Source organism: Symphalangus syndactylus, chromosome 5 (genome assembly GCF_028878055.3).
Source record: "Symphalangus syndactylus isolate Jambi chromosome 5, NHGRI_mSymSyn1-v2.1_pri, whole genome shotgun sequence".
Taxonomy (NCBI): domain Eukaryota; kingdom Metazoa; phylum Chordata; class Mammalia; order Primates; family Hylobatidae; genus Symphalangus; species Symphalangus syndactylus.
This window is the reverse complement of record NC_072427.2, coordinates 128,749,159-128,770,248: the sequence shown is the minus strand read 5'-3', so window position 1 is coordinate 128,770,248 and position 21,090 is coordinate 128,749,159. Positions and strand designations below refer to the sequence as shown.

The 21,090-nt window shown below is 47.2% G+C and overlaps 1 protein-coding gene across 11 annotated transcripts in view; it reads right to left on the bottom strand.

Annotated features, from left to right (window-relative positions):
• The window catches only part of FRMD5 (FERM domain containing 5), a 347,144-nt gene that overhangs the window by 26,009 nt on the left and 300,045 nt on the right, over positions 1-21,090 (bottom strand). For all 11 annotated transcript variants that reach the window (XM_063639511.1, XM_063639512.1, XM_055276845.2 and 8 more), the window contains 3 exons: positions 13,758-13,855; positions 9,464-9,587; positions 5,790-5,877 (listed from right to left, as the gene is read on the bottom strand). In XM_063639511.1, coding sequence (XP_063495581.1) covers positions 5,790-5,877; positions 9,464-9,587; positions 13,758-13,855 — 310 coding nt within the window. The remainder of the gene's footprint in view (positions 1-5,789; positions 5,878-9,463; positions 9,588-13,757; positions 13,856-21,090) is intronic.

The following is a 21,090-nucleotide window of genomic DNA, read 5'->3' as shown; positions in this document are numbered from 1 at the left end:
TAGAGAGCTGGCTAGGTGGCTGGATTATGAAAGTAATGATTCCATTTTAAGGGCAGAGGGACAGTGTAATTTTATTTCTGTGGTTGATCTAACCTAGATCCTGTTGAGATCAATTTTATCCTGGTCTATACAAAGCAGACATAAAGACACTGGTGAACTTACATTAAATTTTTATAGGATGATGATATGATTTGGTTCTGTGTCCCCACCCAAATCTGATGTGGAATTTTAATCCCCACGTGACAGGGGAGGGACCTGGTGGGAGGTGATTGGACCATGGGGGCAGTTTCCCCATGCTGTTCTTGTGATACTGAGGGAGTTCTCACAAGATCTGATGGTTTAAAAGCGTGGCATCTCCCCCCTCGTTCTCTCTTTCCTGCTGCCATGTAAGACATGCCTTGCTTCCCCTTCTGCTATGATTTTAAGTTTCCTGAGGCCTCCCTAGCCATGCGGAACTATGAGTCAATTAGACCTCTTTTCTTTATAAATTACTCAGTCTCAGGTAGTTCTTTATAGCAGTGTGAAAACGGACTAAGACAGATGATATCAATAATCTTGTAGGTCAGTGTCCTTTCTGTGTCAGAATTGGCAATGAGTTGTGCTTAGTTCCTAAATGCCATCTCTCCAGAAGGAAAACCATGAATAATAATTGAAAAAGCACAGCACTGAGATTCAGATAACCCTGGGTTCGAGCCTCACTACTGTGTTACCCAGTACCTTTGGGCATTACTGTGTTACCCACTACCTTTGGGCATGTTAGTTAGTCCCTTAGAGGGGACTTATCTCCCTCATATCCCTTCTTGTCTGCATCTTCAGAGGCTCAGTATTCTTATCTTAAAATGAGGACAAGAATATCTTCTTAGCAGTGATGTTGTAAGATTCAATGAGATAATGTACAAGCCTGGACAGACAGACTCTCAATAAATGGTACCTTCAAGACTCTTAACAACAAGGCTGGGTATCTGTAACAGGCCTAACTACTCCATGAACCGTAACAGGACATCTCCGTAAGTTGGGCCCAGGAGGCCAAAGTACAGTGCTGTGGAAGACCCAGGCCAAATCACCAGTCTCAGGGCTACCTGGATGGAGCAAGATGGTGGCTCCTGAAGTTGGAGTGCTGTCAGGGCCAGGGAACAGATGTAGCAATGGACTGCCAGTGGTTTGCTTCATTCTCCTCCTCCAGCAGCTGTAGGCTTGGGCTGCTGGGGCTCTTGCCAGGAGTTGAGGGCTGAGGGTCAAGGCAGAGAATGCAGGACAGCTTTGTCCTGCACTTTTGGAATTTGAGTATTAGCTAATAGAGCTCTCTGGCTGTCCCATCCAGCATTTGTAGAATCTCCTCTTCCGGTCCCAGGGCCAGACAAGGACATTCTGGGCAGAAAGAAACCATCAATGTGTATAGGAAGAACAGCAGCTTCTTAATCAGTCCAGGGGACAGAGCCTAAGCTAGAGCGTTGTTCTGCTCTCATTTAATTATCAAAATGATTCCTCTTCTTCTGTCCTCCCTAAGGCTGCATGCCCCAGATTCCCTGGGCCCAGTAATTGCCTCTCTGTTAATAGAAATCATCAGTACTTATTACACCAAGTGTGCCAGCTTATTTCGGCTCTTCTTGTAGCAGCATTAAGGCAAGCACTTGATAGCATATCACTAAAGTGACTCTACTTAATAACAAGAGTAAAGGCCCCTAAACTGTTCTCTTTGCTGGGAGAGCTGAGGAATCATGGCCAGAGCCTAATGAGAGGAGCTGAGGGGCTATGTGTGGGGTCTGCAACAGGGCCCTGATATCGCCCTGGGTGAGGAAGAGGCACAGGGCTCAGGAACAAGGGACCTGAGCACTCCCCCAACAGAAATCTCCTGGGGGTTTCTGTTCTTCCATAGGGTACATAACAATGGGTAGTAACTTGAGTTCAAATTCTTGCTCTACCGCTCAGGGCTTGTAAACTTTGGCCTCCTGGAATGCCAGTCTTCTTATCTATAAAACAGGGAGAATAACATCTACCTCATAGGGCTGGTGTGAGGATTAAATGAGAACATAATGTGAAAAGACTCCACTGAGGCTGCCATGGGAGGCATACCACAAACATCTCTTCTTCCCTACCTCCCTCCTTCCTTCCAGGAGTTGATGCTATGGGATTGAGATGGCATGACATAAGTGACTGGGCCGCAACAGTGCCTGGTATGAATGCTGGTTCCTCCCTGCAGCCTCTTCAGCCTCTCTGCGTCCAATGATGGACAAACTCACCCAAGACAAGGCTGAGACAGGAGCCTCACAGTCCTGGGGTGTATGTGTATTTGGGTTGGAAACCAGGCTAGCTGCCACTATAGCTTCCAGACTCCCGTGGACAACGGTGGAGAATCCCTTTCCCCGCTCTAGTCAGTGTAGTGCTTGGGCTCGCTGTCTGCCCATCTCTGTGTCTTTTCAACTCTGCTCAGGGACCCGTCTCTGAAGAGGTGGGTGCTATGTGTGGCCTCAAGGGGACTGGGCAGGTTTGCGGTCAAATGCAGAGGTAACCTGGCCCCTTCTGATGAACATATCTTCAGGCAGCCGTCTTTAAGGTCCTAGAGTGACTCAGCAGTTCAGGGAGCAGTTATTGAACACAGACTGTGTACTTTCAAGTGAGGCTTAGAGAAGCTCCCAAAGGCCCCAGTAAACAGGGGATGGGAACCGGGGCCCAGGGCCAGCTTATCCAAAGATCTCTTCACTCCTGTGTGGGTGCCCTGCTAACAGTATTGGAGCAATTTATGGAGGGGTTTAAACTGCATCTGTTACACAGAGGGCATTGTTTAGGAAGTTTTGCTAATGTGTAAATATCCAAATGTCGATTCTCTGGTATAACAGGCATGAATGTGTTTTCTGACAGTGTGGCCCCAAGAACATAGGGATTACTTTGCAGCAGGCTGTGCTGGTGGATAGGGAACTGTGGGGTAGGGAAGATGACTAGGGTTTCTGAATGTCAGGATGTTCTCAAGGTTCATAACTCCTAGGCAAGAATAAATCACCATCTTCTCACCAAGGAACCAAAGGACACTGCTTTGTCCCTATGTCACTGTGCTTGTTCATTCCTGTTTTGTTTTTGTTGTTGTTGTTTTTTTTTTTTTTGAGACAGAGTCTCGCTCTGTCACCCAGGCTGGAGTGCAATGGCGTGATCTCAGCTCACTGCAACCTCCACTTCCCGAGTTCATACGATTCTCCTGCCTCAGCCTCTTGAATAGCTGGGATTACAGTCATGTGTCACCATGCCTGGCTAGCTTTTTATATTTTTAGTAGAGACAGGGTTTCACCATGTTGTCCAGGCTGGTCTTGAACTCCTGACCTTGTGATCCGCCCACCTTGGCCTCCCAAAGTGCTGGGATTACAGGTGTGAGCCACTGCGCCCAGCATTCCTATTTGTTATGAGCTATATACTGTGTCCTCAAAAATTCATATGTTGATATCGTAACCCCCAGTACCTCAGAATGTGACCTTCTTTGAAGACAGGATCTTTACAGAGGTAATTACGTTAAACTAAGGTCATTAGGATGTGCCCTAATCCAATATGACTGGTGTCTTTGGAGAAATCTGGACAGAGACATGTACAGAGGGAAGAAAGCGTGAAGACACAGGCAGATGACAGCCATCCACAGGCCAAGAAGAGGGGCCTGGAAAGGATGCTTCTCTCAAAGTCCACAGGAGGAACCAACCCTGCCGACACCTTATCTCAGACCTCCAGCCTCCAGAACTGTGAGACAATAAACTTCTGTTCTTTAAGCCACCCAGTCTGTGATACTTGTTACAGAAACCCTAGGAACTAATATACTATTTTTTTTTTTAATTTTTTTTCCTGAAGACATGCCAGTTTTATTATTAATTTTTTTTGCACACAAAACAATAAACATTTTCTAAAAATACATACAAACAAAAAGATGCATATCAAACATATTAGGAAGGTTGCACATGGGAAGATGGGGAATAGAAATGGGGGGTAGGAATTAAAGAAAATAAATGAGAGAGGGACGTTGTATGGATCAATGATAATAACTCAGTCGTCTATTTGACAAAGAAGGAGGAGAAGGAAGAGGAAGAAAAAGAAAGTGGGACAAAGGATCAGAAAGGGAGGAAAATAGAAAAAGTTAGAGTATGACTCCAGGGTAGAACTGTTTTGTTGTTGCTAGGTTGGTTGGTTGGTCTGTCTGTTATATTTTTCATATGTTTCGCCATGTTGGCCAGGCTGGTCTCGAACTCCTAGCCTCAAGTGATCAACCCTCCTCGGCCTCCTAGAGTGCTGGGACTACAGGCGTGAGCCACCACGTCCAGCCCCCACATTGTATCTGGCCTCCGTGGTAGACCTCCCAGACGGGGCGGCCAGGCAGAGGTGCTCCCCACTTCCCAGACGGGGTGGCCGGGCAGAGGCGCTCCTCACATCCCAGACGATGGGTGGCCGGGCAGAGGTGCCCCTCACTTCCCAGACGATGGGCGGCAGAGGCTGCAATCCCAGCACCCTGGGAGGCTGGGAGGCGGAGGCTGCAGCGAGCCAAGACCACGCCACCGCACTCCAGCCCGGGCAACACGGAGCACTGAGTGAGCGAGACTCCGTCTGCAGTCCCAGCACCTCGGGAGGCGGAGGCGGGCAGACCACTCGAGGTCAGGAGCTGGAGAGCAGCGTGGGCAACATGGCGAAACCGCGCCTCCAGCCAAAGGACAAAAAGCAGGCAGGGGTGGTGGCGCGCGCCCGCAATCCCAGGCAGCCCGCAGGCCGAGGCAGGAAAATCACGGGAGCCGGACGCAGGCGCAGGGAGTGTGCAGCAAGTTGAGTATACTCCAGCCTGGGCCACGGAGGGAAGAAAAAAGAAAAAAAGAAAGAAAGAGGACGAAGGAAGGAAGAAAGGAAGGGAGGGAGGAAGGAAGGGAGGGAGGGAGGGAGGGAGGGAGTAAGGAAGGAAGGAAGGAAGGAAGGAAGGAGCGAAGGAGCTATTCTTTTAATTTTTGCTTGAAGCTTAGTATCCCCTCTCCAGTTAGGAAGAAAAGGTTGATGTCTTCCTGTTCCTGGCTGATACTGTTTCCTTCAGATCAGCTTGACAGTTGGTTTTACTGGTGATACTGGACCCTCTCCAGTAATGGAAAGAGAGAGGCAGAAATGTGGAGAAACTGAGGTAGAGACCAGCAGCGTCAAAGCAACAGGGACAGGAGGTGACGTGAAGGGCCACAGCCGCAGAGAGAGACTGCAAGGGGCCATGGGTCTGCACAGGCCTCGGCAGTGACTGGCTGCCCCCCACTCATTTCCACAATGCCAGATGTGCGTGAGTAATTACAGAGGTTTTCTCTGGGCAGCCTCCCCGGCTGGTTCTCATCTATCCCTCACAGGCGCATAATGGAATTAAATGTGAGTCCACTGCAGTTCTGTGCAGTGACTTATGCCACTGCAGTCAATAAAACCCACTCTCGGAAAGAAACTAGATTACAGGTGAGGAAAGGGTGGGCAGTCGCTGAGCCGCCTCTGATCGTTCCCTGTGGGGGGTCTTCCACATCCCTCCTCTCTTCATTTCCACCAAATTACCCATTGTGGGGCCCTCGCTTTGGATTTGTTTTTTAGATTGACTTTGCCTCGGTTCCTCTGACATTGATGTGGCACCACAAAATTATGCAGCATGGGATCCAGAGGAGTTTTCAAAGGAGGCATTTTCTCTGATACCTCACTGAAAGTGCCAGCCATGTAAACGTTGAAGGGGGCCTCTGAGCGCAGGCATGGGGGCCCTTGCTCCTGATGCCTTCTAGAGGAGGAAAGGTCATGCAGTCTCCAACCAGGGGTCTTACCTTACATGGGTGAGGATCTACTCCATATGTTTCCAATGTCTGTGCTTTTCTTAAGAAGTTCAGCTCTGATGTTGCTGGTGTTTGACCACTAGAATAAAGAAAATGAGATGATTTCAAGGTGTCTTGTTCCCACAGGTTCCCCTGAGGTAAACTCTCTATGAAGACGTGCTCAGGGTGAGCCACACATCTCAATTTGTTTAGGGTGTGCTCCCTGCTTGGTTCTAGGACCAACTTCAGAGACTCCTGCTAGAGTCTCTGACTGTCTTCAAATGTTTTCAGAGTGAGGCAGGCTACATAATGAATTACTTGGGCTGAGTGTAAACAATGGGGAGTGGTGGGGACTGTGGCAGCGCCACCTTAGCTCTGAGATTCCCATCACTGAGAATGCAGGGCCCACTACTTGGGAGGCTGAGGTGGGAGGTGGGAGGATTGCTTGAGCCCAGGAGTGTGAGGTTTCAGTGAGCTATGGTCACAGCCCTACACTACTCCACCCTGAGTGACAGAATGAGACCCTGTCTCAAAAAAAAAAAAAAAAAAAAGAATGCAAGGCTCAGCTAGATATTGTGATTTTAAAAGAAAAGTCAGAGATACTGATTTTTATGTGGTATTTCACAATTTAAAATACTATGGGGTAAAACAAAATACATCTGTAGGCTGGAGGCAGGTTATAGGCTTCTCATATGTGATCTGTTCTAGACTGAAATATAAAGAAGGGGCTCATGTAGCTGGCTGGTGCCACCCAGCCCTCTTCCTTTGCCAAAAGGAAACACAGGAAATTAGGGTGAGGAGAAGCAGGAGACAGTGCTGAGCTCCCATGCTCCACAACAGCTGTCTGTCCATAGGGTGCTGACCATGAAAAGGAAAGACGCTGAAAAAGGCAGAGATCAGCTCCGGCTCCAGGCCATCTGAAGGGGCCTTTGGCATCACCCCTTCCCACTGCCTCTTTAGCAGGTGTGTCGATGGGCTCATTGCAGACCCAGTGGCAGAATAACCATCAGGCTCTTGCCTGGGTCCAGAGCCCTGCAAAGCGGATGTACTTCTACAGATACAGGGTTGGCTTCAGTGAGGAGGGGTGGACAGCTTGTGAAGTCAACATCTCTGATGGCTGGTGGACAGGACTGCATGTTGCTCGTTTCTAAGCTTATTTGCTTCAGGTGATATGGCCAGGCAGGAAGATAAGCTGACCCCAGGCCAGATTCCCCCTAGTGTCCCTCTGGAGAGGCATTAGTCAGGCAGCACCTTTATGTGCCAGCTTCTGTGTTACCTGCTGGAAAATATATGAAGAAACACAGTATACAGTCTGTGCTCTCAAGAGCCCATATCACAGTTGCATAAAGGAAGTATGGACATATTTTTACGTTATGAAGACGAGGCAGGACCTGTGGAAAAAGTACCTGTGGAAGGGGGTAGTACTGTGAATAAAGACTTCTGCATCCACTAGTGTACCTGAGGCACAGGGAAGGTAAGTTAGGAAAATATTTGTGTGGCAAGCAAAGGGCTGGCTAGAGCACAGCTTCCCTTTCCAGGGAGTGTCCTCTGTCTGCAGGAGGAGTGGGCCCTGTGGGCTCCATTTACCTTTGGAGTTGGCCCAAACCTCCAGGGTCCTCAAAGCGGGCATCATTTCCTGGGGGATCCCCTGCTTTTAACTAGGTTTCTGGAGGGCTGTCCCTACTATTCTGATGTCTCCTAAAGCCCTCCAGGCAGTTCCAGCACATCCCTGATCTCTTTGACGGAACCATGAGGACCCTGCCCCCAACACCACAGGCCCGTGTTTATTCTGACTTTTACCACAAGGGGTCGCTATTCCCTAACAGAGTGACTCGAGGAGCCATGGGGCCCTGCACCTGGGAAGGCACACCCAGGGAGAGGGGCGGGAAGCATCCAAGATTCCATTTGTTCGGTGTTGGTGTCGCCATTCCGCTGGGAGGGTCAGGAACCCCTCCTGCCACAGAGCATGGGCAGAGGGGTCTGTTTACAAAGGCTAAGGCTTTGGGTTATATTTGTTGGTAAAATCATTGAGTGAAGGGTTTCTGGGGGCCTGTGGTCGGGGAAGGAACAAGTTGAAGCTTAGTATTAGCATTAGAAATATCCGGCTCTGCTCCCTGTTGCCAGGCATAGTCTTTCCTCGGAACAGTAGATACACAAACCTTTTAAAATATTTTTTTAAAGCTGTAATGTATTATAATGACACCATAACTTTTTTTATTTTTATTTTTTTGAGACAGGATCTCGCTCTGTGGCCGAGGCTGGCAGGCAGTGGTGCAATTCCAGCTCACTGCAACCTCCGCCTCCCGGGTTCAAGTGAGTCTCATGCCTCAGACTCCTGAGTAGCTGGGATTACAAGCGTGTGCCACCACATCTGGCTTTTTTATTTATTTACTTTCATTTTTAGTAGAGACAGGGTTTTCGCCATGTTGCCCAGGCTGGTCTCGAACTTCTGGCCTCAGGTGATCTGCCCTCCTCTGCCTCCCAAAGTGCTGGGATTACAGGTGTGAGCCACTGCGCTTGGCCAACACTGCATTCTATATCCTTTTTTTCCTCATAGTTTGTCAGTTTGGGGAATCTGTGCGGTAACCAAATGGAGCCCAAACACCCTATTGTTGCTTTTTAAAATCAGGCTTTGTAGAAAATCCTACTTCATGTGGGTGAAAGGCTGCATTAATGCTGTTTTATGGTATTCAGCATATTCTGGGCAAAGTGAGAGAAGCTGAGAAAGACGAGCCTCCACACTTGAAACCACGTCTCCTCCACTTCCCTCTGTGCAAAGTCAGGGACTCTAGGTAGGGTATGGGGGGCGGCCTGAGTTAGGCGGGGCTGAGGACATACTCCTGAAGCAGAGTGCTCCCAAGACACCCTCAGCATTTATGAATCAGCCCTGCGCACTCCATCCTCCACTGAGAAGCCACCTGTCACACTGTCACAGACTAAGAGCAGAGGCCTGCCCTTTTTCACATCCTCACTCAACCTCTCCTTTTTCTTTCTTTTTTTTTTTTTTTTGAGATGGAGTCTCGCTCTGTCACCTAGGCTACAGTGCAATGGCGCAACCTCAGCTCACTGCAACCTCTGCCTCCCGGGTCCAAGCGATTCTCCCGCCTCAGCCTCCAGAGTAGTTGGGATTACAGGCACCTGCCATCATGCCTGGCTAATTTTTGTATTTTTAGTAGAGATGGGTTTTCACCATGTTGGCCAGGCTGGTCTTGAACTCCTGGCCTCAGGTGATCCACCTGCCTCGACCTCCCAAAATGCTGGGATTACAGCTGTGAGCCACCACGCCTGGCCTTTTTCTTTCATCTTTTTTATCTTATGCAATTTCCTTTGTTTATCTTTTCCTTTTCCTCAGTTCATGCTTTCCTCTGTATCTTCATTAAATATCGTAGTGAGGCAGATGCCTTTCAAAGGCCAATCCCTCTCTGTTTCCCCTATAACACAACTTCTCCCTTGTCTTTAAGCTTCAGGCTAAATCGCTCTTCTTGGAGAGGGAGCCTACAGGGCTTGTGGCTGTGACTTGTGCTGTCAGCGTATCACTGACAATGGTACATCTGCGGTCAGGAAGGCTGGGGAGCGTCACTCTGTGTCAGTGAACAGTCTGCGAGAACAGAGGACACGGCGTGGAGCCTGTGTGCTCAGGCTGTGGAGAAGCCACAGTGTTCCAGGCCTGACTAAGTGCCACGTACCTGAGTTCTGTCTTGTGAATCTCGGCAATTTTCCTTTCCAGCTTCTCTGAATGTTTAGGGAAAAACTGGAACTTGGAGCTGTAGCCTTCAGGGTGTTTCCCTGAGTCATAATCCCCAATCTCCGCTTTCAAAAGGAAGGTGGAAGAAAACAATTGTGGAGACAGGTAAATCATCATTGACAAAGCAACAAGAGATTAGCACACAGAGCACAAGCCAAAATACACATCAGATTTATAAGAAACAGTGGATTCTGAGCACGGCTGTGGGCTGGGCAGAGGGCAGGCCCTTCAGGAGCGTGTCCACCTTTGTTTTTCCAGGTGCACACATTGGGTTGGCATTCAAGTCTATGCAGAGAGACAGAGAGCTGACCTTGTGTTCTGAGGTCACCACAAGTAAATTTACAATGAAAGAGCAGAGGCCTGCACTATGGTCCTCATCCATTCCGCCATGAGAAGATGGTCTGGGAGCAATGGCCTTCGTGGCAGCACAGGAAGTGTTGAGCTTGATCAGAAAGGGAGATCCTCTTGGGCCTCAGCCAGATCAGAAGTCTAAATCCTAGTTTGAGGATGTTAGCAGGGACACAGTAAATTGATGAATGAGCTGCGATCCAAATTCAGAACTCAACCCTCAGTTCAAATCAAATCAAATGAATAAATTTGAATAAATATTCATTAAGGGCTGACCAGGTGCCAGGTTCCTTCGAGAGGCCTACAGAGTGGGAAGCCTGGCTGCAACCAGAAAGTATCGTTGAGTTCAGAAGCATCAAGTTCTTTTTTTTGTTTGTTTGTTTTTAGATGGAGTCTCACTCTGTAGCCCAGGCTGGAGTGCAGTGGTGTGATCTTGGCTCACTGCAAGCTCCGTCTCCTGGGTTCATGCCATTCTCCTGCCTCAGCCTCCCGAGTAGCTGGGACTACAGGCGCCCGCCACCACGCCTGGCTAATTTTTTGTATTTTTAGTAGAGATGGGGTTTCACCATGTTAACCAGGATGGTCTTGATCTCCTGACCTCGTGATCCGCCCACCTCGGCCTCCCAAAGTGCTGGGATTACAGGTGTGAGCCACCGAGCCCGGCCCAGAAGCATCAAGTTCTAAGGCTCATTTCTCAAGTCCCTGCCAGGTGTGAGCCTTTCTCCTCCAGCTGTTCACAGAGAGAGTTTATCTCTAAACAAAAAAATAAAAAATTTAGTTGGGTGTGATGGTGCACACTTGTGGTTCGAGCTACTTGGGAGGCTGAGGTGGGAGGATCACTTGAGCCCAGGAGGTGGAGGTTGCAGTGAGCCGAGATCACACTACTGCACTCTGGCCTAGGGGACAGAGCCAGATCCTGTCTCAAAAAAAAAAAAAAAAAAATTCAAAGGGGCATCTTTGGGTATCTCCCCACGGACTCCCCATGTAGGTGATTTTAAAAACAGGAGTTTCAGAAGTCAAAGATCTCAGAGCAGTAAACTTTAGGAGGGCAGAAGACCCACGGTACTTTCCACACCCAGGTCAGAATCCAGCTTTTTCCACGTGAAGCTCTCCACAGGGAGGATGGTGGGTATGACAAAAGAAAGAGGAGGGGCCAGCTACTCTGTGGGTGCCCTTTTTCCTTCCCAGGTGAGAGCCACAACCACTTCAGATGTGAAGTCTTGAGGGAGGAGAAATATTAAGAGGAAAACGTGCCCTCCTCCCATGGCTGAATATTGTACTTGGGGCTTGTACTTTTTCACTACAAACCTACTCACTGTGTCTTCCAAATTACTTGGGAACTTCTACTGTTAGCAAGAGACCCAAGTCTGAAGTCTGGGGTGATCTTGAGCCTTGCAGTCTTTTTTTTTTTGAGACAGGGTCTCACTGTCATCCAGGCTGGAGTGCAGTGGCATGATAATAGCTCGCTGCAGCCTCGACCTCCTGGGCTCAAGTGATCCGCCCACCTCAGCCTATAGCTGAGACTACAGGTGAACACCCCAGGCCTGGCTTTTTTTTTTTTTTTTTGAGACAGAGTCTCACTCTGTCACCAGGTTGGAGTGCAGTAGCGCGATCTCAGCTCACTGCAACCTCTGCCTCCCAGGTTGAAGCTTCCCGAGTAGCTGGGGCTACAGGCGCGTGCCATCACACCCAGTATTTTTAGGAGAGATGGGGTTTCACCATGTTGGCCAGGATGGTCTCGATCTCTTGACCTCATGATCTGCCTGCCTCAGCCTCCCAAAGTTCTGGGGTTACAGGCGTGAGCCACCGTGCCAGGCCTAATTTTTAAATTTTTTGTAGAGATGGGGTTTCACTCTGGTGCCCAGGCTGGTCTCGAACTCCTGGACTCAAGTGATCTTCCCACCTCGGCCTTCCAAAGTGCTGGGATAACAGTTGTGAGCCACTGTGCCTGGCCCAGAGTCATTTATATTGATTTTATTTAGAAAGTTCCAAATGGAAAACATCAATGTCGGACGTCAAGTACTTTTTTGAAGGGAAATGAATGATTGGGTAAAACTGTAAAAAAGACTAGAGTTTAAGACTCGACTTAGGTCAGGCCAGGCTTTCTCTTTAAAAATAAAAGGGGCACTCAGGAGTTCGAGATCAGCCTGGGCAACGTGGCGAAACCCCATCTCTACAAAAAAATAAAAAATTTAGTTGGGTGTGATGGTGCACACTTGTGGTTCGAGCTACTTGGGAGGCTGAGGTGGGAGGATCACTTGAGCCCAGGAGGTGGAGGTTGCAGTGAGCCGAGATCACACTACTGCACTCTGGCCTAGGGGACAGAGCCAGATCCTGTCTCAAAAAAAAAAAAAAAAAAAATTCAAAGGGGCATCTTTGGGTATCTCCCCACGGACTCCCCATGTAGGTGATTTTAAAAACAGGAGTTTCAGAAGTCAAAGTGGCAATGGGCTGAATTTTACATTCTTAACACAGGCAGCCAGCCATGGTATTTCTATTGCCAGAAGGACTTTAGTTTGTTATTGGCAAGCAGTTTCCAGGTTCTCTTCACAAAGTTGCTTCCAGGATTTCCAACTAAGAGTTCAAATTATTTTGGGGAAACTTCATGATTTTAGTGCTGTGGTCCAAAATGATCCAGTAGTAATGGCAGTTTCAGGCCTAGGGACTAAGAGGAATCCAAGAAGCGGCACTTAAGTGTCTCTGCATCTCAGGAGAAGGGGACGTGTGTGAAGAGTGCATTATCTCTCCCACTGTTTTGCAAAAAAAGCCAATCTGGGCCTCAGCTGGGTAAGCCTCTACTTACTTATTAGCCTGTTAGGAAATGTGCTTGTTACTTGGAAACACTTTCAACTTTGAGCACACTGAACTAAATGGTCTCTGAAATAGATACTAGAATTCTAAGATGCTTCATATCTTGGAGATTTGCCTGAGAGGATGGGGAAAAAAATCAAGTCTGATTATACTCCAGAGTCTCAGGGACTTTATCAACCAGGGGCCCAGGGCACATCCCTAAAACAGAGTCAGAATGACTTTAAGGGGCTGGTAGTAAGATCTTAGGCGCAGTTTAGGGTTGAGTGTTCAGTGTTTTCTGGCTCTAGGAAATCCAAGCAAAATCCTCTATCCTGGCTGGGTATGGCGGCTCACACCTGTAATACCAGCACTTTGGGAGGCTGAGGCAGGTGGATCACCTGAGGCCAGGGGTTCGAGACCAGTCTGGCCAACATGGTGAAACTCTGTCTCTGTTAAAAATACAAAATAAAAAATTAGCTGGGCATGGTGGCGGGCGCCTGCAGCCCCAGCTACTCAGGAGGCTGAGACAGGAGAATAGCTTGAACCTGGGGGGCAGAGGTTGCAGTGAGCCGAGACTGCACCACTGCACTCCAGACTAGGCGACAGAGCAAGACTCTGTCTCAAAAAACAAACAAACAAACAAAAAAACAACTCTCTAACTTGAACTCTGCTTCAAGTTAGATACTGTTTGTTTGTTTATGTATTTATTTATTTGGAGATGGAGTCTTGGTCTGTTGCCCAGGCTGGAGTACGGTGGTACGATCTCAGCTCACTGCAACCGCCACCTCCTGGGTTCAAGCAATTCTTGCACCTCAGCCTCCCAAGTAGCTGGGACTACAGGTGTGTGCCACCACACCGGCTACTTTCATATTTTTAGTAGAGACAGGGTTTCACCATGTTGGCCAGGCTGGTCTCAAACTCCTAATCTCAGGTGATCTGCCCACCTCGGCCTCCCAAAGTGCTAGGACTACAAGTGTGAGCTACAGCACCTGGCCTAGATACTGTTTAGATTCAAGAAGGAGTCATCAGTGGTAACTGAAAATAATGTAATCAGTACTTGGCATGACAAGCAAACTTATCCTGTCAAAAGTCATTACCTTGAAGGATGTAAGCTGCTAACAAGGCAGCATCCGATGTTTTACAGAGGAGTCGGCCATGGTAGAGATCCCTTTTGATCTGTAGGAAGACTAAATACCTGGAAAGAAAACAGAGAATGAACTATAAAGGATTCCTTTGATTGCTTTAAAGATAGAAATATGTAATGTAAGCCTATCAAAATCTTTGTCAGGGTACTTTTACTACATTAAAAATAATCTTAAAACATAATGTAGAACAAATACATTCTCCATTTCCCTGGAAACTCTTTCAGGTACTTTGCCCTGAACTGACTTGAGGTTCAATTCAAGATATGTCAGTTTCCTCCTGTAGCTCAAGTCAGAAATGGCTGTTTCCTGGTAAAAGCATCACCCCACAGTGCTGGGCTTTGGAAGGAGCCAGCCCCAGTCAATCCGGTGCCGAAAAAGAAAACTATGCCATCAGAGACTGGCAAACTGGGCCTCTCTCTGCCTTGGATGCCAGCTGATGTTCCTTAAGTAGAACGGTGGGTGAAGGAACTAGCCCAGGAAGAGTTCAGCCTCAACTTGCCAAAAGAATCTGTCCATATGTGGAAACAGCCTGTAGTTACTGAGGTCAACCAGACCTTTGAAATGGAATAAAGTGTAAGAAGAGTGAGCTGAGATTGTGCTACTGCACTCTAGCCTGGGCAATCAGAGAGAGACCTTGTCTCAAAAAAAAAAAAAAAAAAAAAATGCAACAGGAGGCACTGGTTAAAGAAGCACACAAATGAAGCAGAAACCTGGGGCTAGCACCTCTTTAAATACAGAAAGCTGTTGCCTCAGGTGGAAGCAGGATATCAAAAACAAGAGCAAATAGTAGCTGACATGTATTGAGCACTTATGATCTGCCAGTCCAGGTGTTACACACTTTACATGCAATATCTTATTTAATTCTCAAATGACACTTTGAGATAGGTACTGTTATTATCCCCATTATTCCAGATAGAGAAGCTGAGGCTTTAGTGATTTTCTCATGGACATATAACTAAGTGAAAGAGCCAGGATTCAACTTTAGCACTGTGAGACCCCTGAACTTGGCTCTTCATCACTATGATATTCTGCCCTCCTTGCACTATAAATGCTTTGCAGTTTCACTAGTTGGATGGACCCTGTCACAGTGGAATGGAATTGATGACTTTCCATTTTGAAATGTCTTCACAAGGAGTGTGGTCTTTATTGCTCTTCTTAGAAGACCTGTAAGATTATGAGAAGCATCAGTCCCTTGAGTGGGTCACCTACCATGGTGGCTCCTTGGCCAGGGGGCATCTCTGGTGATTTAAAAATATTTCCACAGATTCTTTGATAATCCTAATTTCATGAGGTAGAGCTTAATTCCTTCTGAGTATGGCTTAGACTTGGTGACTCACTTCTATCAATAGAATAAAGCATGAGTGAGTGTCTGACTTCTGAGGTCATAAAGTCATTGCAGCTTCCTCCTTGTTCTCTTGCCCTTGGATCACTCATTCTTCTTGAGGTTGCTTCAGCAGTCCTATAGAAAGGTCCATGTGGTGAGGAACTGGGGCCTTTGCCAATAGCCAGCAAGGAACTGAGGCTTTCGGCCAACAGCTATTTGAATGACCCATCATGGAAATGAAGTCCCTACCTCCAGTCAAGCCTGTGGATCACTGCAGCCCCAGCCAACCTCCTGACTGCAACCTCGTGATTGACCCTGAGCCAGAACCACCCAGCTAAGCTGCTCTTGAATTCCTGACCCATAGATACTCTGAGACAATTAAACACTTGTTATTTTAAGTTAACTTTTATGGTGCAGCATCCTTAGGGGAGTAATGAAAATGTAGTAAAATTCCTTTAAATTCTAACAGTCTGAACCAAAAAGAAATTGACTCTTCCCTGGACAATTGGAGGTTTCCATTGTTTCTGTTTTCAGGCTGAAGAATAAAACAGAGGATTCCATGTTCACTTGATCAGGTAAAAATGCTCAAGAGGAAGAGGGCTGTTGATAGTGCAACTTCTAGGAGGTGGTAGGAAGGGGTCCTAGCAGGTAACTCTGAAGGCTTGGGCTTGAAGATTCAAGCAATTAACAAACAGAAATGAGAGAGCAACCAAGCCTTCTTCTCTCCTCAGTGCTTGCTACTCAAAGTGTAGTCCACATATCAGGGGTATCAGCATCACTTGAGAGCTTATTGGAGATAAAGAATATAGGCCCATCCTACACTTCCACCTACACCTTTTAACAAGATCCCCAGGTGATTTGTGTATAGATTAAAATTTAAGAAGCTGTCCTAAGAAAATTCAAAAGCCATCTTCTAACCACAGCAGGATGGACTGCCTTCCTCAGACCAAAGGGAAGGTGAGTCTTAGTCTGGAAGTTAATAAGAACCCATCCCCTCACTCCCACCAACCCTACTCTGCCCAAATGTTTGCCAAGAAAAGCAAAAGGAAAAAAGACATCATGTAGAGTGAATAATTAAGATGGATCTACCAAATCAAGCTCGTCTTCACTCTGCTTCCCACAGCAAAATGCCACACGGTGTGTGGGAGAGAGTGAGTGAGCACTTCTCTGCCTCTCACTGTTCCAACTCCCACCTTCCACAGGCTTCAGCAGGATGTGGATGCAAACCTTTTGCCCCTTACTCACTGATCACTCCCTGGGCCTGGATTCATGCATCACGTCTTCCATGTTTCTCTGCTTGTCTGTGTCCAAAATTCAGGGACTGTACATATTGGACTAAAGGAGATATTGCAAAGGGATAACATGGCTCTGGGCAGTGATTCTCAATGTGGCAGAGAGGGGAACATCTTTCAGGGGGAGCCCGTCAGAATCCGTATGTGCCGGGGGTGCTCCTGTGGTTTGAAAAGGCCCCTTTGGGCTGGGCACAGTGGCTCACGCCTGTAATCCCGGCACTTTGGGAGGTCGAGGTGGGTGGATACCTGAGGTCAAGAGTTCGAGACCACCGTGGCCAACATGGTGAAACCCCATCTCTACTAAAAATACAAAAAAAAAAAATTAGCCAGGCATTGTGATGTAGGCCTGTAATCCCAATTACTTGGGAGAGGCTTAGGCAGGAGAATCACTTGAACCCGGGAGGCAGAGGTGGCAGTGTGCCGAGATCGTGCCACTGCACTCCAGCCTGGCCAACAAGAGCAAAACTCCATCTCAAAAAAAAAAAAAAAAAAAAAAAAAAAAAAAAGGAAAGGCCCCTTTAAAGTTTCTGATTTGCTCCCCTACTCCTCCCACCCAAGGGAACATGATCCTGCTCACACTGAGAACCACTGTCTTTCCAAGGCATCATTATTGATGGCAGGTAATGGCCTCAGGTGAACTGGAATGGAAACAAGGCTTTCCACTGCTGGGCGGGGTTCCTTTTGATTTCTGGTGATAAAACAGCTGCAGGGAGGTTAAAGGCAAGGCCACGGGGCATTCTCAGGCAATGTCATAGAACTAGATGGGAAGAGGGAAAAGGGTACACCAGTATCCTAAAGAAACAAACCATAGTTGAGGACAAGAGGAGATGAGCTCATGAAAGAATCAACTGACAGCTTCAAGAGAGAGAACGAGCTGCACCGGGGCTCCCCCTCCCCTTTCTGCCACAGTGGCTTCCATCGAGCTTTGTGTTTGGTTCATTTAAGGAGATAATCAGTGACTCAGTGTTGTTGGTGGAAATATATTCCACATGACTCATAGCATCCTTAGACCTATTCACAAGAGACCCTGGCATGTTCTCCCCTGCCACACAAGGGCCTAAGGAAGACTATCTTGTTGCCCAAGGCACTATCTCCAGGGCCACTGTGTGTTGCCAGGCAAGGGATCAGCCTGCTGGGGCTGCCCAGTGCAGCCCTCCTGAATCTCTGAACCTCAGAACATTTCATAGCCAAGGAAACAGAAGTCCAGAGATGGAGAGTGACTTATCTGAGGTAACACAGCAATCAGAATCCAGGCCTTCTGACTCGGCCCATGGTAATTCACTTAGTTACCAGGTTAGTCCTAATCCAAGTCAGGAGAACCCTTTGTTATCAGAGATATATTCTCACTGAGACCAAAGGAGAAATGAGCTCTAGACCAGATTTAGGAGAACACGCTTGTTTCTGAGGAAACTGGTTTTTTGTTTTTTAAACTCTGCTGATCTCTTTCTGGCCTCAAAGGGGCTTTACCTCACCTCCATTTTTGTTTGAATGCTAGTGTTGTCCTAAATTGATTGGAGTGTGAATCAGGACAGAATGAGCAAGAGCCTGCAACATGCCAGGGAAAACCTGAGCTTTTGTGTAACGCGAACATCTCTCCAGGGTATTGGCTTTGGCGTAACGCTTTCTGATATCAGAGGGTGGGGATGAGTCCACAGGCATTTCCAGAGTTTAAGGCTGTGAACTCTGGAAAGCACTGGAGGCTCCTGGAGAGTTTTTTCCAGAAGATCCTTTGGCCTTACCTTCCCTTCAAATATTCTTTGCCACTGGCTTCCTCTATTTACTATTTCCTTTTTCCTGACTATAATTACGTTTAGTTTGTCTTCCTCCCCAATACTAGACTGTAAGCTCCTTGAAGTCAGAGCCTATGTTTTATTTATTTTTAATATTCTTCTACAGGGCCTAAACATCCTGTGTCTAGCTTATCCATCCATCCATCATCCATCCATCATCCATCCATCCAGTTCTGACACTTACTATATGTGCCAGGCACTGTCACAGGTGCTGGGAATGCAGTAGAGAACAACTTGGAGTCCTGTTAATGGAGCTTACATTCCAGTGGGGGAGATGACAAAATAATAACAAAACAAAATAACAATAAAGACTCACATTTACTGAGTGCATGCTGTGTGCCCTGTTTCATTCAGTCCTCCCAGCAACTCTATGAGGTGACTACCATTTTTTTTCTTTTTTTTTTTTTTTTTTTTGAGACAGAGTCTTGCTCTGTTGCCAGGCTGGAATGCAGTGGTGCAATCTCAGCTCACCACAACCTCCACCTCCCGGGTTCAAGTGATTCTCCTACCTCAGCTTCCTGAGTAGCAGGGATTACAGGCACGTGCCACCACGCCTGGCCAATTTTTTGTAGTTTTAGTAGAGACAGGGTTTCACCATGTTGGCCAGGCTGGTCTCAAACTCCTGACCTCAGGTGATCCGCCCACCTCGGCCTCCCAAAGTGCTGGGATTACAGGCGTGAGCCACTGCGCCCGGCCTGTGACTACCATTTTAATCCTTGTTTAATGGATGAGGAGACAGAGTGCTTAGAGATACTGTTCTTGCCTTTTCACAGAGCTAGTTAAAGAACAACCTGAGATTTGAAGCCAGCTCTTTCTGATTTCTTAGCCCAGGGGTTGGCAAACTACAGCCCACTGCCATAGTTTCCAATGAAATAAAGTTTTAGTGGAACACAGCCTTGCTCTCATTCATTTATGTATCGTCTATGGCTGCTTTCACACTACAATGACAGAATTGAGTAGTTGCGACAGAGACCATATGGCCCAACAAGCCAAAAATACTTACTATTTGGCCCTTTGCAGAAAAAGTTTGCCAATCCGTCTTAGCCTAAGCTAGGCTCAAGTGATGTTCATTGAAGGCATAAGTGACCTGATGACTCCATTCATTCATGTATGTATTGATTCATTCTATTAACATTTTTTGGAGCACCTGTTGTGTGTCAGACATTTTGCTTTCTTGGATGGTGGGGCCCCATTTGCAGTCAGTTTCCCTCTCTTACTTGATCTTTCCAAAGAGTTCATACACCTGCAATCCCTGTTAAAAGCCAAATCTGGTACCTGAATTTCCCATTTTCTTTGCCTTGTCTCTAGCCTAGACAAGAAAATCTGTTTATTACTTTAAAAATGACAAAAGAAATTAATCAGGATTTGGCAACTAAATTTATCATCTGGGAAGAAGCCAAAAGATCAACTAAAGCTAGTTCTGTACTCCCTACTTCATCCCCTTCTCTCAGCCTGGCTTTATGGGAATGGCTGAGACAGCAGTGAAATTTAGGACCAATATTGCCTGGAAAAAACACACTGACAGCTAAATTAGTTTGGCAGCAAGGTGGGATGGAGGGCTCTAAGCCAGGGATGAATTACGAGTGTTGAGTGAGGCTGGGGCCAGTATCTCCTCTCTTAAGATCAGTAGCGATGTGAATGAGGAGAAAAATGCCGCTAATTCCACAGCCTCACAGAATGCCCCAGGGAGGAGGAGGCACAAAGACTGCAAATCAGGACCAGGCACCGGTGGTTCACACTCCTGACAATGCTGGAAAATTGCATACTAGGTAAAGAACGCTGGTGAGGTTGAGAGAGAGGGGAAAATTGCCCAAGATGCTTAGCACAAATGCATGCAGATGGAGAGGAGCTCATTCTCTTGCCAGTGTCCTTGAAGTCTGCTGACTTGGTGAGCATGGTCCTAATGCTGTGCTTACCAGGACTTGGATGATTACCTGGGATAGCTTCTCTCTCAGGACTCAGAAGTTAGCTGCTTAAGTTTTAGGATTCTAGCTGGTGGGGAAAGGGGACAGAGGAGGAGTGGAGATTATTAGAAAAGAAGTGCCTTTCACATAAACACGGAGAAAAGCCAGTACTAACTGTACTTGTGCATGATGCAGAGCCCCTGGGGCCTATGGACTGTGTAATGAATCTGGCAACGAAATATTGAGCCTTTGCTCAGTGCAAGGCTAACTGTGGGTATATTAAGAAGTATAAGAGGCCAGTATAGTGGGTAATCCTCCCGACAATTCTATGAGGTAGATATTACTATCCCCATTTTATAAATGAGTAATCTAAGGTTAGAGAGGTTAAGTATCTTATTTCCAAGTTAAGTATCTTATTTGGCTGTATACAGGCAACAAATGACATAAGTAAGATCTGAGCTCCCAGGTCTATGCTGCTTCTTGGGTAGGAAGGTCTGTCCATTCATATAAGATAGTGACACTGGATTTAGAAAATTGCATTATTATTATTATTTTTTTTGAGACAGAGTTTCACCCTTGTTGCCCAGGCTGGAGTGCAATGGCATGATCTTGGCTCACTGCAACCTCTGCCTCCCGGGTTCAAGCGATTCTCCTGTCTCAGCCTCCCGAATAGCTGGGATTACAGGTGTGTGCCACCACACCCGGCTAATTTTTTGTCTTTTTAGTAGAGACAGGGTTTCACCATGTTGGTCAGGCTGGTCTCAAACCCCTGACCTCCGATGATCCACCCACCTCGCCCTCCCAAAGTGCTGGTATTACAGGCGTGAGCCACCGCACCTGGCAGAAAATTGTATTATTAAGAGCTCTTCCTAAGGGCCAACATAACCATACATTTCCAGTCCTTTAATCAAATTGGAAAGCCATGTGTCTGTGGTGCTCTCACTGGCTGCTCCCTCTCATCCCCACTGTTGGTCC